This window comes from Eleutherodactylus coqui, chromosome 5 (genome assembly GCF_035609145.1).
Source record: "Eleutherodactylus coqui strain aEleCoq1 chromosome 5, aEleCoq1.hap1, whole genome shotgun sequence".
NCBI classification, from domain to species: Eukaryota; Metazoa; Chordata; class Amphibia; order Anura; family Eleutherodactylidae; genus Eleutherodactylus; species Eleutherodactylus coqui.
This window is the reverse complement of record NC_089841.1, coordinates 150,421,518-150,439,910: the sequence shown is the minus strand read 5'-3', so window position 1 is coordinate 150,439,910 and position 18,393 is coordinate 150,421,518. Positions and strand designations below refer to the sequence as shown.

Sequence of the window (18,393 nt, the reverse complement as noted above, 5' to 3'; positions counted from 1 at the left end):
AGACAGAGTAATGGAACAGCACAACTGTAGAGCTACAGTAGTTTGGAGTGCCTGATCTTATTGAAAATCATCTAAGATGTAATCTATTATATACTTACACACTAAATAGGAAACCACTGGGAAAAACTGACATGGAAAAGGACTTGGGGATTTTAGTTAACTGTAAGCTTAACTGGAGCAACCAGTGTCAGGCAGCTGCTGCCAAGACAATTAGGATCATGAGGTGCATCAAAAGAGGTCTAGGGGCACATGACGAGAGCATTGTACTTCCTCTTTCCAAGTCACTGCTCAGACCACACATGGGTTATTGTGTACCGTTTCAGGCACCGGGATTCAAGAAGGACATGTTAGAGCTTGAGCGAGTTCAAAGGCGGCCAACAAAAGTAATAAATGGAATGGGTGAACTACAATACCCAGAAAGGTTATCAAAGCTGGGGTTATTTAGTTTAGAAAAAAGACAGCTGAGGGGCGACCTAGTAGCTATGTATAAATTTATGAGGGGACAATGCAGAGATCTCTCCTATCATCTATTTATACCCTGGACTGTGACTGTAACAAGGGGGCGCCCTCTACGTCTAGAGGAAAGTAGGTTTCTACACTGACATACAAGGAGGTTCTTCACTGTAAGAGCAGTGAGACTGCAGAACTCTCTGCCTGAGGACGTGGTGATGGCACATTCAATAAAAGAGTTCAAGAGAGGCCTGGACGTCTTTTTTGAGCGATACAAGCTAATATGTTCAACTCATTAATAACTTCAGATGGGTTGTTGATCCAGGGATTATTCCGATTATCAGATTGGAGTCAGTAAGGAATATTTTTTCCCTTAAAAATTGGGGAAAATTGGCTTCTACCTCATTGTTTTTGTTGCCTTCCTCTGGATCAACATTGGCAGGTAAAAGGCTGAACTGAATGGATATATGTCTTGTTTCGGCCTTACTGACTATGTTACTAGGTTAATTGTGCATTTAGTTTCACTAGAATTTGCTGTATATTTATTTGAAATCCAATGAGCTGCGTTATAGAAATAGACTAAAAACCATTACTTTCAATTCATATAGTAGAGCAGATCGTGTGGTATTCTATGTTAAAGGGGTTGTCCCGCGCCGAAACGGTTTTTTTTTTTATTCAATAGGCCCCCCATTCGGCGCGAGACAAACCCAATGCATGTGTTAAAAAAAACCGTTTAGTACTTACCCGAATCCCCGCGCTGCGGCGACTTCTTCCTTACCTTACTAAGATGGCTGCCGGGATCTTCACCCACGATGCACCGCGGGTCTTCTCCCATGGTGCACCGTGGGCTCTGTGCGGTCCATTGCCGATTCCAGCCTCCTGATTGGCTGGAATCGGCACACGTGATGGGGCGGAGCTACGAGGACCAGCTCTCCGGCACGAGCGGCCCCATTCACCAGGGAGAAGACCGGACTGCGCAAGCGCGTCTAATCGGGCGATTAGACGCTGAAATTAGACGGCACCATGGAGACGAGGACGCTAGCAACGGAACAGGTAAGTGAATAACTTCTGTATGGCTCATAATTAATGCACGATGTACATTACAAAGTGCATTAATATGGCCATACAGAAGTGTATAACCCCACTTGCTTTCGCGGGACAACCCCTTTAAGTTTGAGTGTAACTGCTCTTTTCCTATAAGACAGGGCGGTAAAATTTGGTCACTAATATGATACTTTGTGATATTTAGATGTAGTATGAAATATAATGTCTGTCGGCACTTGTTTCTGAAAAGCGTTGTATCATTGTGTCGTGGGTCATGTGGGAAAATTATGCAAGCTACATCTTGTATGGATTTGTCAGAATCATTTCATAAACAATGTTGGTGCTTAATTCTACAAACTGACCCTACTGTTGTGTTATTGGAGGTGTGACGAGGTATCTGCTGATGCGTTATGTGCACTATTACAGTAATGCACTGTGTTGTGCTTTAGCTGTCCACTATATGTGACATTTCTAGTCAGGTAACAGTTAAGAGGATGCAACGCGATAAGTAGAGAGCTCGATCCCCTGCTGGAAAATAATTCTTAATAAACAGTTGTTGGGAGTTCATGCTATGAGCTGCAGGTAGTTCCTTGCCGGTACGTCTCTCCTAACCTATGTTCACTGGTTGCCGTGGTGATGGGTTTGAGAGGTAATCAAGATGCAGCTCATGCTGACTTCTCAGGAAAGCCTGTCAGATAATAAAGCATTAGTAAAACAAGTGATGATAAATCACTATAGAGCCTAGGTAAGCAGCCATTACTTCAGCATCTACTGGTAGATCATTGATAGGTCCTAAGTAGATCATAATGTCTTTAGCTGGCCATAGAGATTTCTGCTCTGAGATTTCTGACATATCTGTTGAGGTTGGTCTGTGAAGGTTGTCATTCTGGCTGCCAACAGCCTTAGTTTAAAAGACAAATGACTTGGGTTTATAATAATAAGGATGAAAATCTGTGGTTCACCACAAACAACATTACAGGTACCAATGTAGTAAACTTTCATTTGTCTGTGATACCTTTCTGCAACGAGCTATCTTATGCCTTGTTTAGATGGAACGATTAAGGTTCAAATGCTAATCGTTCCACCTACATAATGGATAATCGTTCAGTTTAAACACGGGAAAATGACCGAACAACGAACGAGAATCGTGAGATTCTCGCTCATCGTTTAGTTTCAGACGGCATAAAAACCAGCATCGGCTCGCGCACTTATGCTGTTTAAACACGGATCGTCACCAGCTCGTTCCATCAGGCAAACAAGAATCGTGAGATTCTCGGTCCATGTAAAAGGGCCATTTTTAAGCCATTAATAAGCTGTTCTCTTATCTTCACACAATAAAACCCATTGTAAAGCAATTGGAAGGGTAAGCAAACTGTGGCACAAAAAGTTATCTTAACTCAATAAATCTCAACTTCAACTCTTCCACGTCTGAACTACCAACGACTGAGAAAAGCCTAAAGGCCCATTTAGGCGGGACGAATGTCAGACAAATGATGCTCTCATGCTGCTCACGGGAGCTAGTATCGCTGGTTTACAGCGGGGAGGCTGGAGGAGATTTCTGTCCTCGCGCTCCCCCACCCCTCTCCATTGACTTAACATAGCGGCTGTTCAGTACTGAACGATCATAGTTCAGCTTATCGGCTATCGTTTATGCTGCATAAACGATGAACGATGAGCTGAACAATGATCATTTACTGTAAATAGCAGCTGTTCAGTATTGAACGACTGCTATGTCAAGTCAATGGAGAGGGGTGGGGGAGAGCGAGGAGAGAAATCTTCTGCAGCCTCTCCACCCCCCTGCTGACCGCTTTGTGAGCAAGCCAGAGATACTAGCCCATGTGGTTGGGCTTTAGTAGCTGGTAACCTATTCAGACTGTTTTACATGTTCATATAATGGTTGGAGAGAAGCTACATACATGCAGTGGATCATGTTAATACAATATCCGCTGATCCACAGACATTTTCTTTAGTTGGAATCTATGGAGAATTAATAAAAAAGAACTTTATCGCACCAGTAAACTTGTTACATTACATAGGAATTTTTAATTGCTAAGTACTTAGATTTCAGGCAATGGAAGAGCCAATATTCATTGTATGAAATATGTTTATCCATTATTTCAACTTTCAGTGCTCAGCAGCTGATGCTTGTAATATGTTTTGCAATTAAACAAGGGTCTCTAAAGCACCTCAGGTTCCTTGGAGCATAGCTTTACAGTATCATTGCTTTACAGCTCTGCTACCCCAAATTCCAAAATTCTTTACATCGGCAGTTCCAGATTAAAATCTGAGTTGAAAAGTTTTTGATGCATCATGTCATGGGTTTTAGGTTATTAAGGGATTAAGAAAATGTTTAGGACTAGCAAGAATTCTAGCTGGATGCTGCGCTAATGCTCATTTTGTGTAATAAAATCACTGGGTATGGTTGCCAAATGTTAATTTGTCCAATGGGTTTTCATTTAGCTGACAATGAGGCACACAGGAATTTACACATTGGGTCCCAAGGTATCCTAATCTCTCTTGTAGCCACTGTCTGTGTAATGTTATTAGTTATAGTACCTTTTGTCTTGCATAGACCAGTTTTGTGTCATATTTAACTATACTCCTGTTCTGCATGCTAATCCGGAATTTTCTTTGCTGTGAGATATCGGAGTAACACATTGGGTTAAATGTTCTGACAGTCATTACGTGGGATGTCATGCTACAGATGTCTGATGCACAGAGACAGGAAGGACATTTGTCATGCATGAAATGTGTAGTTTTCCACTGTTTTTAAGTGTTTTAATCAAAGGCTGTCAACAATATCAAGTGTCAGCTGGTTATTATGTGTACAGATAATGCCTTTAATCAGCAACTTTTATAACCACAGCCTAGCACTCCTGATTTGCATATATTGTACCATTACTCTCTGGTTACTCACATATAAAGGTGTTTTTCTGCCTGTCTTCATATTTTAGTCCATAATTATCTCAACAGCGGCCTGAGTGGGGCAAAAGCAAATGGTATTTACCAAAGCCTTAGTTTGCAAAGCCTGCTCTGTAATCAAATAGAATATGAAAATTGTATCATTTCTTTTTTCCCTGTGTTGCATTACTACATTGATAATCTTACTCCATACAGCCATTCAGCCCCATACATCAAAACTGTCAGTGTCCTTGCAGCTCAAAACAACTAATTGGAGGGTATTAATCATTTTTCCAGGGCAGTTAAGAAAATAAAGGCCAAATTAGTATTGTGAAAATTATGGACAATGGGGCCCATTCTCTTTTGATACATGGGGGTATGTTGAGTTATAAAGTTATTCAGTGCTCGTGCTCAGCTACATGATACTCTGTAATGACACAATGAGACTACTTTCTCCCAATTCCATTGGACATTTGCCCAAAGTGGACCATGGTTGACTAAGCGAAGACTCCTGAGCCAATAAATGGAAGGGGTAGGATTTGCAGAAAGTTCACCATTTAATCATAGTGTATGGAGATGGAAAAAAAATCTATTTTCTACTGTATTAAAGGGATATACCCTTCTCAAAAACCTGATTCCAGGGTGCTGCAAATAGCAAACTGAAACACTAATGCCATGTGTTTAAAAATGTCTTGTTTTCCCGATAACATGTACCTTCTTTAAAGTTGTTTACTGCTCATTGGTAGGGAGAGTAACCACAAGATATTTCAAATATAAAGCTACAGACCTTTTCTTCTCCTGATGACTCTATTTAGAAGAGAGCTTGTACAAAGTTTCTTATCATTAGTAGTGACATCATTTGGCTGATCGGGATACAGAAATATGTCTTGTTCCGGTGCTGTCCCCAAAAAGATCCAGAGAGAGCTCTCTAAATTGCATTTTAAAGACTTTGAGGGTAATTTAGTAAGACCGGTGTTTCAAATTCAGGTCTTTAATATAATTCCTAAAGGTGCAAGATTACATAACTCTTTATACACTAGGCACATCTTGGGTTGTCTATGTGGTTAAGAAGCAATCTAAGCTAATTATCAGCTAGAGTAAATGTCTGGTATAATGTATGCCAGTTTCTGGCATATATTATATTAAAATCTGTTCTGTTGAGTCAGCCATACCCCTTATAACATAACAAAATTAAAGTAGCAAAATGCTTGCACTAAAACTTCTGACATTTTCATGCCATTTTCTCAATCATAAATTATTACCTTTGTGTTAAAGGTGTAGTCCAGCTGCAGAACTGTTGATGGCCTATCTGCAGGATAAGCTATTAATAGTAGATCAGTGGGAGCCTGCCGCTTCAGGCCTGCTCCAATCAGCTGTTCCATGGGTGGTGCGTTCATGCACTGAGCTGATTCCTGCAGGAAGTAAACAGCTCCATTCTCACTACAGTGACCAGGCTTGGCATTGCATGTAAAGTGTGACATTCAACGCAGAGCGTACATAACCTCTAACTGAGCAGTAAATATCTGTACATAAATAAACACCACTCAGATATTCAAAACACAATAGTTTTATTAGACAAGTCAAGTAAGCAACGTACAACTACATTGTCATTCCAACAATAGGGAAATATCTGACCTTGGTCTACACCAAGAGAAGGGAAACTCCCAAGACCAGTGAACAGATCACACAAGACTTAATTTAGACACAGGCATACACACACCTACGGATGGAGGGGTATTAGGGCATCCTCACATCTAAGGATGGAGGGGATTCAGACGAAAAGACAAACAGGACATAGTTCAGAAGAGATAAACACACACCTGCAGATGGAGGGGAATTTAGGCGCCCACACACCTATTGGATGGAGGGGTACTCGGGCGTCTGCACACCTAAGGACAGAGGGGTATTCAGACATAAGCAAATAGGACACAGTTCAGACCAGGTGTCTGCACACCTATGAACCTGTCTGGTTCCTGCAGAAATCAGATCAGTACATGAATTCACTAGCCCAGGGAATAACAGATCAGCAAAGGTTCCAAGTGGTGGACCTCCAACAATCTACTACTGATGGCATGCTATAAAGATAGTCCATTAAAAGTTTACAACTGGATAACCCCTTTTAAGTTATGCAACGCAATCAGACAATTCGGATTTGGACCAAGACCTTTAGGTTTAAAAATGCAATTTAGTGAGTAAACCAATCCTTACATCATTATCCCACTGAGATATTCTGACACGTGCTTACAAGTATTGTGCCTACTTGCACATTTCTACCAGGTGGGTGCATTGGCACTAAGTTTATTTTGATCTATTCAACTGAGTCTATAGAATTCTCCCTGTAAGGCACGTTTGTCTTCTTTTGCTCTCTATATATATACTGCTTTGATCGTTTGGTTGATGCTTGTGTAACGATGCTTGTGATATTTCCATGCTATAAAGCTGAATGAGGTTGTTTCTGCAACATGTGCATGTATTTCTATAAACCCTTTGCAGATAAACGAGACAGTCACAAGAATTTCTGTAATAGATCTGCATGAAAAATCTGCCAAAATACCCTCGCTAGCTTAGGACTCACATCTGTGTCGGAGGTTCTGTTCAGTAACCCTGTTACAAATTCCATTTGATTATCTGAAAATTAGTGCAAAGACCAATTCTTTAAACTTGAACCTGGTATCCCACAGCATTGTTCTAGGGTTGTGTTGCGACAAAATGGTTCTGGAGCCATTGAGACAGTTTTCATTGTTAGCTGTACAGGTCACCTACTTCCACCCCATCAACACCAGATAACCTCCATCTGATGAGCAGCAACTACGCAATGCCACAGCTTCAACACCATGTAGCATCCCTTCATATTCCAGGCGTGATGTAGAATCCATGTTATACTCTAGACTGTAAGAAGTTACTTTCAACTTTATATGACAATAATATTCATAAGTTTTATCAGAGAGATTCCAAAGTGTCCATTGGGAGACTGAACACCACATTTCCTCAAAACCTACCTGTTTTGGGCCTATGGGACTAGTTGGCTTTAGCCAAGCCATAAATTATTTTTAAACTTGGTAAAACCAGATCCCTCATTGTACTGCACTGGTTGCTAAAGTTTTTTAATTGTCACCCCTGACATGCAGGATAGTTAGAGTGATGCATCATTTGATATTTTGTGTTCATCCAAACAGCATATGCGAGAGGCTGCTGAGAGGCGGCAACAGCTGGAATTAGAGCATGAGCAAGCCTTGGCTGTTCTCAATGCAAAACAGCAGGAGATTGAGCTTCTACAAAAGGTAAGAGGCCAATTATGTTGCAGCTTATTAAGTGACTTAGAGTGCAGTCACCTAAAATATAAAATGTGGCGACCTGTAAATATATTTCCTTATATTCCATTATTCTAAACGTTTTAGATTTTTTTCTGCCCGATTTTTACTGAAATCACATTCTGAGCTGGGTGACAAATAATATGGCCACCATTACAGCCTCTACAGATGTGGACATGCCTTTCCAAGAACTATGAACATAAAATTTGCCTTTTAATGCAAGTAAAAAGAATGTATGAGTACATAATAAGGTAGATGGACAACTCCAGGATCTGTATTTACAGGTGTTTTAGGTGAAAAATTTAACTTTTCACTTGTTCTCAATAAGTCACTTACTGCTTCTACTTCCATGTACAGCTTCTTCACCCGAATGGTATAATTATCCCATAATGCACAGTTTATGTCATTCATTATGTTGGCATGAGATACTGCTTTACGGAGTAATCCAAGAACACTCTTACATTTAAAAGTACAAATGGTCAATGCAGTATAAATGTACAGTATATGGTTTTCTGAGATGCATATTTTTAAATAAACATATCATTTAGCAGGTTTGCTCTCTGAAATGGCCTACTTTCATTATCTGTGTACTTGGAAGGGCTCAAACTGCTAATTCTTATGATCTCTCTGACTCATTGAGCATGGTCCTGAGCAGTGAACAGCTCCTATTTGATGTAAATGAGCCCTTTTGATTGAGGCCTCTTCAGTATATTTATATGCATATTTTTACCTCCTGTTTTAATTAGTATTAAAGCAACCTTCCGGTGTCAGATAATTCAAGATGGCCACAACATTTCTCTGACTACCTACTGTGCATTGGCAGTCAAGGAAGGCACTAAACACTGCTTTGATTGGCCAGCACTGCTCACGTGAATAACGCTGGCCTATCGGAGTACATGTAGTGCTTTAGACTACCAATGCACAGTGTGCATTAAATAGACATAGAAACAATGTAGCCATCTGGAATTGTCCAGGACCGGAGCATAAAACTCCATTCTAGAGTTCACAGACACAAGTTATCCCTGTTGCATGCAGTTTCTTCCTGTACTTACTATAGACACAGTGAGCAGTGGTGAGAAAGGGACAGTTACTTGTCATTCTAAGATAATACTCATACACTCTCCTATAAGGAAATCCGAAAAGGAATAAAAAACAAGAGAGAGGCATGACGCATGATAATGGAAAGGGCAGTTAGAACATACAATTATCAGCAGCACCATTAAATATGAGCTAACCACTTTGTCTGGTTCACATGTTTACCAGCCCATAGAATACAATGTAAGTGGTAAGCAGCATTATAATTCCTTAGAAATAATTAAACTCTTTTCCCAAGTATTTTGTAGAGAATATGTCTCTATACTTATGACATATGTCTCTTCTATGGCATATTCATTAATTAATTCGGAAGTTGGAATAAACTGTGTTGGACTGTTTTATCCAAGCAGAAGAACCTTTTTTTTTACTGGGTAGACTAAAATAGCAAAGTGTGCTATTATACCTGCCAAAAACAGAGTAAGCCTGACAGACTGGATTACTGCTATCTGATGGTATTTGTCAATGAAAATCAGACAAAGCTAGTGTGAACACGACATTGTGAACTAAATAGATTTGTATACACTTATCTTCAATTTAAGTGGGATATGTTAGAAGAAGACATTTGTGGAGGACCAAAGGCAAGGGTCTAAAGCAAGTCGAAGAGTTAACGGGCAGTTAAATGTTTGGACACCAGTACTCAGGAAAGATGTTGCAGCGCTTTAGGGGGTTCAAAGAAGGGCAACTAAATTAATAAACGGAATGGGAGGACTGGAATACCCAAAGAGGCTATCAAAATTGGGATTATTCAAACCTGGCAAAAATATGGTTATGGTGGGACCAAATAGCTATGTCTAAATACATTAGGGGACAATACAAGGATCCCTCCCATTGATCTGTTTATACCCAGGACTGCGACGGTAACAAGAGGGCATCCGCTACGTCTAGAAGAAAGCAGGTTTCATCACCAACATAGAAGGGGATTCTTTACTGTAAGAGCAGTGAGACTGTGGAACTCTCTGCCTGAGGAAGTGGTGATGGCAAAATCGAAGTTTGAGAGGGGACTAGATGCCTTTCTAGAGTGCTATTATATTACAGGATGTAGACATTAAATAACCAGCAGGGTTGTTGATCTGGGTTTTGCAGTCAGGTAGGAACTTTCAAACGTTGATCCAGGGAATATTCTGACTGCTATTATGGAGTCAGGAAGGAGTTTTTTTTGCCCCAAATGGGCTGAATTGGCTTCTGCCTCCTTGGTTTTTTTTTGCCTTCCTCTGGATCAACAAGGGGGGGTGCAAACAGGCTGAACTAGATGGACATCATCTTCTTTCAGCTAACATACTATGTTACTATGTACGGTAATATATAGAAACATAGAAAATTAATGACAGAAAAAGACCACATGAAGATAGTAGTAACCGGCAGCAGACAGGAATGTAGAAAGTTACAAAAATATTTATTTACCCCATTACAGAAAAATAGTAGCGACGTTTCGGTCAAATAGACCTTCCTCAAGCTAATATAGTATTATTAACTGGATTGCATTTGTGGAGCTCGCCTGGTTTGGGCTCCTTTACTGGCGTTTGCATCTTTATTGCCTGACTCTATCAGAGGACTAGTGCAGTGCTGCTGAGAATTCATCTCTGTTTTTAGAAAAAGACCACATGGTCCATCTAGTCTGCCCTTATATTTTCTCTCTTTATTTCTGTCTTAGGATAGATCTATGCTTATCGCAGGCAGCTTGAAGTCATTTATTGTTGATTTTCCAACCACGTCTGATGAAAGTTTGTTCTATGCATTTACTGCTTTTTGCAGTAATATAATATTTCCTGATGTTACTTCCGATTTTTCCCCAACGAATCTCAGATTGTGCCCCTTGTTTTAGTTTTTATCTTCCTAATAAAAACACTTCCTTCCTGAACCTTATTTATATCTTTTAATATATTTAAAAGTTTCGATCATGTCTCCACTCTCTCTTCTCTGCTTCAGGCTATACAGATTAATACACCCAAGTTTATTTGGCAGTATTTGAAAACTGTTATGATTATCAATCTCTGATATACAGTAGTTTTTCATTCTTTAAAATGTCACTGTAGCAGGCATGTGCGTTAAAGGGAATCTGTCAGCTCAAACATACCGTCCAATCTGCAGGCATGATGTTATCGAGCAGGAGGAGCTGAGCAGACTGATATATAGTTTTATCTGGAGAGATTTAGTATAAGGCTAGTTTCATGTGGCCGAGCGTGATATCAGGCTGTGAAGCTCAGCCCGATATCGCACTCGTGCATGTGTGATGTCCCCGTGGATGTGAGGCAATTTTTGTTTCAAAAACACCTCCCATTACTTCATACAGTTGCGTTCCTCCAGCGCCAAATGATCGCAAATGTTTTTTCATTATTTTCAATAGGAAACCTCGCATCACACTCACGTGCGCAGCGCATGCCTTGTGATGTGTTTTCCCACCCAATTGAAAACAATGGATGAGGCTTTCCAAAGAAACACCCGAGAATAGGGCATGCCGTGATTTTTTCCTGCACCGTGATGCAATGCAGGAAAAGATTGCTCATGTATATGACCCATTTAAATGAGTAGGGTTCATATTCATGCGTTGCGCAATGCACAAATCTCGCACAAGATGGTGTGCTTTCCCCCCCTCACCTCCTATATTGCTATTATTTTTTGTACCACTCGCTAGACTTGTGCTTGAAAAAGGAGCTTGTTTTTGCTTCGAAATGCGTTGCAGTTTATTGATTTTCCCCATTTTTACCTGTGTTTGCATTTCCTTGTCGCTCCACCAATAAATAATTGAAATCTACCAGGATCATCCGTTGATTCTTTAAGAATCTAAAGGAGCCCAGTTATTTGTTCATAGGGCTCCTCTACAAAGTAAGTGTCATTCTTCACTTCACCTGTATTCTCCACACAGAAGCGCGGGGTTCTTTTTCTCTATTTTCTACAGGACCGCCCATTGGACTGTTCATCTCAGAATTTGCAGAGGTTTAAATGAATAAGATATAAGTTATAGTGAGTTTTTCCCCATAAAACTGTATATCAGTCTGCTCAGCTCCTCCTGCTCTATATTATGATGCTTGCAGAATGGATTGCATTTTCAATGTGACAGCTTCCCTTTAAGGTGCCTTTAAAGTCCGAGGTGTTATTAAAGAGAAGAATTGCTGTGTCAGAGATTGTGAGTTACGGAAATCTTAGCCCATGTTTTAAAGCAGCCCTCTGGTCCTGGGCAAATAAACATGGCCACACTGCTTCTCTGATTACCTGATGCCCCCTCTGCATTAGTATGCATTAGTTCTCTAAGGCACTACATACTGCTCTGTCTGGCCAGTGCTGATCACATGGGCAGTGCTGCCCAATAAAAGCATTGTGTAGTGTCTTAGACTACCAATGTCTACTAAGAGCAACAGCATTGCTCTCCCAGAATTCTGCACCAAAATATGCACATTTAACTGCAGATTTTGATGTGGAATTGCCAGCAGAATTCTGCTTTCTCCAAAATCTTCGTTAGCAGTGCGGATATTGGTGCTGAATATTTCACAGGAGGGCATATTCTGCTGCACTGTGGTGAATATTCCATCCTGTGTGAAAGGTCCCTAATGCTGAGGGGGCATCAGGTAATCAGAGAAGCGGTGGGCAGTGCTCGCCAATCAAAGCAGGTGTAGTGGCCCGACTAATGATACCACCTAATGTTCAGTGTGCATCAGGTAGTTAGAGAAGCAGTACAGCCATCTTTGTTTGACCAAGCCTGGAGGATTGTTTTAAGGGGTTGGGTATATTACATCCTCAAATTACGGAGGTGAGAAAAAATGCTCAAAGACATAACTCGCAGAAAAAGAGGCCAGATACAAGAGATACACTGCAGGAAAGGCTCGATCGTCATTTTACCTGGTAGCATACAGCAAGCCAGATTTCTATGTAGAGGAGCAAAAATGTTCAGGTGCCCGCTGATTGATCAGCCACTCAACTCAACCCAGGGTGGGGGAGGGGTGACTGCCAACAGACCCAGCTTGCACCATAGATATGTACGCCATACAAACAGGGGTACAAGCCGCACTAACTAAGCAGTGGATTGTCTGGCATTAAAAGTGTGCCACACTGGCATGTCAGCCTGGGCTCCCCCCAGCATCTCTAGCAAACCGCGTGCATAAAAAACACACACTGATAAATGCGGGTGTTAGTATTTTAAGCCCAAAACATGTAAGCTGGCGTGCCACGGCGAGGCCACCACGCATACACCAGAACCTACGCTCTCACAATAAACTACAAAATGCTCAAATCACAGAGGTGAGAAAAAATGCTCAAAGACATAACTCACTGAAAAAGAGGCCAGATACAAGACATACACTGCTGGAAAGGCTCGATCGCTGTTTACCCTGGTAGCATGCAGCAAGCCAGATTGCTATGTAGAGGAGCAAAAATGTTCAGGTACCCGCTGATTGATCAACCACTCAATTCAACCCAGCATGGGGGTTGGGTATATTACATGGTATCATGGATAATTATTGTTTTTTCTGCTTATGAGTGTTTTTTTTTTAATTGTACCTATGAAGTAGAATTTTTTCCTACCAGAAGTTTAACACTTTAACGCACACATTCCAATATGTATAAAAAAATTAATATTGTAAAAATCCCACATATTTAGTATCATCGTATCTGTTACAACCTGTACAATAAATTGAACACACTATTTATCCTGCATGCCAAAAATAGTAAAAGAAACCCTTAAAAAACAGAGGCAAAATGTTTAGTTCATTTTGACTCCCCCAAAAAGTAATAAAAGTGATCAAAAAAGGCGTATGTACCCCAGAATGGTACTAATAAAAACTACAGCTCATCACACAAAAAACAAACTCTCATGAAGCACTGTCCTTGAAATAATAAAAAAGTTATGGGACTTTGAATGCAACCATGTAAAAAAAAATATGATTTTATTGTGCAAAAGTGGAAAAACCCTAATAAATTTGGTATCTTAATCATACCAGCCCATAGAAAACGTTTATCATGTCATTTAGGGCTTATTCAGACGACCGTATATCGGCCGTGTTTTCACGCCAGTCAATATACGGCGTCCCTCTCTGCAGGGGGAGGAAGCTGGAAGAGCTGGGAGCAGTGCTCTGAGCTCCTGCCCCCTCTCCGCCCCTCGGCGCTATTTGCACTGGGAGGGGCGGGACGAGGGTGGAGCGAACTCTCAAAACTTAGCTCCGCCCCTGTCCCACCTCCTCTTATTGCAAATAGTGCCGAGGGGCGGAAAGGGGTCAGGAGCTCAGTGCACTGCTCCCGGCTCTTCCAGCCTCCTCCCCTGCAGAGAGGGACGCCGTATATCGGTTGGCGTGAATACCCGGCCGATATACGGTCGTCTAAATAAGCCCTTATGCTGTATGGATTAACGCTTACAAGTGAGGCATTGCTAAAAAAAAAACGAAAAAAGTCCTCATACTGAGTGAACTGATGCATCAGTTGAAATGAATAGGACCCATTCTGGATCATCATGATCACCTTTGAATCTTTTATTTACTAAACACAATAACAATTAGTGACATTTTGGAATGTGAAATCTTAATCTTGGCAATGTAGAACAGTAATGTAAATGCTGGATGAAGTGTACATTCTGGTAGCTGAGACAAGTTGTATAATAACAGCCCAGCATGCTATGGGCAATTTCAAACTCCATTTAGTTGTTTATCAAGGTTGAAGGCTTTTTAATGGAGCTAAATATTGGTCAAAGACAAAGTAAACTAATTCACATTCTGTTTCCATGCAACTGTGAGCCGAGACAACCATTGATTTTGCTTGTGTTGATAAATGGTGCAGAGATTTTTAATCTGATATTTTTATACTGCTTATTGGTATAGGACAATAAGTGCTTTGTATCTGTAACGTCTGGGGAAGAAATTACAGTTCTTATCTTTGAGGAAGGTATGAAAGATGTTCTAACACCTGACCTGTTCTGTGCAGTTCTGAACACAGATTACTCTCCCTTACAAGTTAGCAATTTACTGTTGTACACTTTCACGATGAAATTGATAACATTAAATTGCATATTAGGACTCCTGTAAATCTCGCATTGCTGAAATACCCTAAAGTTGAACATTTTTCTTTGTTTGAAGGCCCAGGTCGAAGCCAAGAAGGAACATGAAGGTGCAGTCCAGCTACTAGAGGTAAGCAACACGTCAAAGACATTTAAGTGACAGCTATAGCTATGTAACTGCTGGGATATGTTAACGAGTAGTGATTATTGATATATTGTAATGCCTTGCCTTGCTGTCCGGCTGTGTTTTTTCATTCAGTTCATCTTTGAATTAATCAAAGGTAGAGATTAGTAAATATGAGAATTTTCGCTTCACCATTCTCTACAGTAGGCACATTTTCTATTATTGCACTGTATTTCAGCCATTTAAGACAATTAAGGCTATAATATGGTTCCTTTCAACCTTAATTGCCTTATATGGGAGAAATGTGGCCCCAAAATTGTAGAAACAATCAGTAGAGCAAATCTCGAATTGCATAATAATTTATTAATAGGGTATATACAACCCCAATTCCCAAAAAGTTGGATGCTGTGTAAAGTGTTAATTAAAGTAAAGTAAAAAAGAAGCTGTAAGCGCAATTTTCGCTATTCGATATACTGTGGGTGCCATATTAAGATAAGAATAATGTGCAGGCCTGGAGAGCCTTTCAAAGACCACACATCTTGCATCATGTGTCCCAAAAGATTCTAACCTTTATTTAGGCGGGTAAAAGTTTAAATAAGGTTTCAACATAGGAAGTTAGGTAATTTAGGATACAGTTACATTATTTAGTGTGCTGATAGGTCATTCTCATAGGGAGGTATTTGTGAGGTAGCTGTGAGATCATTCACCCGGGAAGAGCTTCCCTTGAGCCTGCTGTATTCATTCTTGACTTGTTGTCCGAAGGAAATACTTCCTGTTTCTCTCTCCAGACAGCCATTTCCTGTCCCTTTACACAAAGACATTCCTAGATAAGTTCTCTGCTGGCTAGAACCAGTTTGACCAGTTTATGGACACAAAGCACTGCTCCTTCAATTCTTGTGGAGGTGGGGGGGGGGGGGGGGGCGATGTTCCTTTCCCCCAGAGGATTAGATTAGAGACACAGTATAGCATCTTCTCAGCTGATAAAAATACAGAAAATACAGACAAAATGGTGAACCTCTCAGCCATCTATCACAAAGCGAATGATTCGTAAATCTTATATAATCCTATTTTATTCACAATAGAACATAGAACACATATCAGATGGTGAAAGTGAAACATTTTTCTATTTGAGTAAAAAAAACTAATTTAGAAATTGATGGAAGCAACATATCTCACAGGCACGGGGCCAGGGCCATGTCTACCATTGTGTAGCATCCCCTCTTCTTTTTATAACAGTCTGTAAACATCTTGAGGAGAACAATTGCTGAGTTCTGGAAGAGGAATGTTGTCCTATTCTAGTGTTATGTAGGATCTATCAACCCAACAGGCCTGGGTCTTCTTTACCGGATTTTTCATTACATAATGCACCCAGTGTTTTCTGTTGGTGAAGGTCGGGACTGCAGGCAGGCCAGTTCAGCACCCGTACTCTTCTGCGAAGCCATAATGTATGGGATGTATGGGATAAATGCAGTATGTGGTTTAGCATTGTCTTGCTAAAATATATAAGGCATCCTTGAAGGAATCTTTGTCTGAATGGGAGCATATATTGTTCTAAAACTTCTACTCAGCATTGATAATGCCTTTCCAGATGTGTAAGCTGCTTATGCCATGGGCACTAATGCAGCCCCATGCCAGCAGGCTTTTGAACTGTGAAATGTTAACAAGCTGGATGGTCCCTCTTGTCTTGAGTCCGCAGGACACTGCGTCCATGGTTTCCGAAAAGAATTTCAAATTTTGATACATCTGACTATAGAATAGTTTTCCATTTTAAATTAGCTTTAGCCCAGAGAAGACTGGTGTTTCTGGATGATGTTGATATATGTTTTTTTCTATGCAGGATACATTTTTAACTTGCATTTGGAGATTACACAGCAAACTGTGTTCACAGACAATGACTATTGGAAGTATTACTAAGCCCATGCAGTGATTTGCATTACAGAATCATGTCTGTTTTTAATGCAGTGATGCCTGAGGACCCGTAGATCTCGAGCATCCAATATTGATTGTCGGCCTTGTCCACATGAATTTCTCCAGATTCTCGGAATCTTTTGATGATATTATGTCGTACAGATGATGGGAAATTGAAGTCTTTGCAATTTTACCTTGAGGAACATTTTTCGGAAATTGTTCCAAAATTTTTAGACCCAGTTTTTCATAGATAGGTGAATGTCTGACCATCTTTGCTTCGGAGAGACTCTGCCTCTCTAACGTGCTCTTTTTAAACACAGTCATGTGACTAACTAGAAAAGTAAACCTTGAGGTGTTTTTCATTAGTACCACTTACTTTTCCAGCTTTTTGTTACCCCTGTCCCAACTTCTGTGAGATGTGTTGTTACAATCAATTTCTAAATGATATACATATATATTTTGAATAAAATGGAAAAATGGCTTACCTTAAACTTCTGATATGTGTTCTATGTTCTGTTGTGAATAAAATATGGTTACATGAGATTTTAAAATCGGTACATTCTTTTTTTCTTCACATTTATTTACATTTTACATAGCGTCCTAAGTCTCCTAACCTTTCGGGAATCGCGTTTTGTAGTACTGTCTGGCCCGTCAGTACACCATTTATTATCCATTATTTATAATGTATCTCATTATATTTCCAAATACTGCATGCATATTGTGCTCATCAGCACTGGCTCCAATCCTTTCATTGTCAAAACTCCCTTACACATAATAGTTTAAGGCCATAAACATAAGGAACTTGTAAGGGCTGCTTAGTGAATACTTCTTTGGGGGAACACTTGGTAATACAAAGCACTTAAAAACTGCAAAAGCTAAAGGGGTTCTGTCATAAAAAAAAAAAATCAATACTTACCTATTCCTCCCCGGTCAGTCTTCTTACCACATCTTCTCCACCCCCATCTTCTGGCTACTGTAGTCCCCCGGGACATGTCACCTAACAGCCGTCTGGATCCTCTGCTTCCGATGACAAAGCATACATTCACAGGCAGTCTCCTTCCTGCAGGGCAATGTACGCTATGTTACATGTGACAATGAACACTCATGGCAAGACAGAGCGCATGCGTAGTCTCGGCAATAGCTCAGTATTCTCTGCTAGTCAGTGAACATTACATCACTAGTGACATAACCTACGCTGACCTGCCGAAAGGAGAATGCTGAGAATGGATGCTCCATAACAGGAAGATGAGTATGTGGCCGTCTGGAGGTGGGTTGACCCGGGGGATTTCAGTAGCTCAGACGGGGAGAGGATGCGGTAAGAACACTGATGGGGAAGGAATAGGTAAGTATTGGGTTTTTTTGGTTATTTTTTTATGACAAAACAGCTTTAACTCTTTTGTTCATTTTCAAGTGCTGCTCTTTGCATTCTGGAGATACTGCAAAACTCCACAAGTCCACCAAAAGTCAGGTTGCCTCCGAAGTGGCTGACACTTTTTCCCTGTTCTTCAGTGCATCTGTGGGTCTCTGAGGGATTACCCCCTTCCAGAGTCTGCCCAGTCTAGGTGAAACTGAGAGACCGCTGG

General features: G+C 40.5%; 1 protein-coding gene across 3 annotated transcripts in view; it reads left to right on the top strand.

Moving 5' to 3' along the window:
* The window catches only part of RIMBP2 (RIMS binding protein 2), a 345,228-nt gene that overhangs the window by 196,343 nt on the left and 130,492 nt on the right, over positions 1-18,393 (top strand). For all 3 annotated transcript variants that reach the window (XM_066603410.1, XM_066603408.1, XM_066603409.1), the window contains 2 exons: positions 7,572-7,676; positions 14,858-14,908. In XM_066603410.1, coding sequence (XP_066459507.1) covers positions 7,575-7,676; positions 14,858-14,908 — 153 coding nt within the window. In that variant the 5' untranslated portion in view covers positions 7,572-7,574. The remainder of the gene's footprint in view (positions 1-7,571; positions 7,677-14,857; positions 14,909-18,393) is intronic.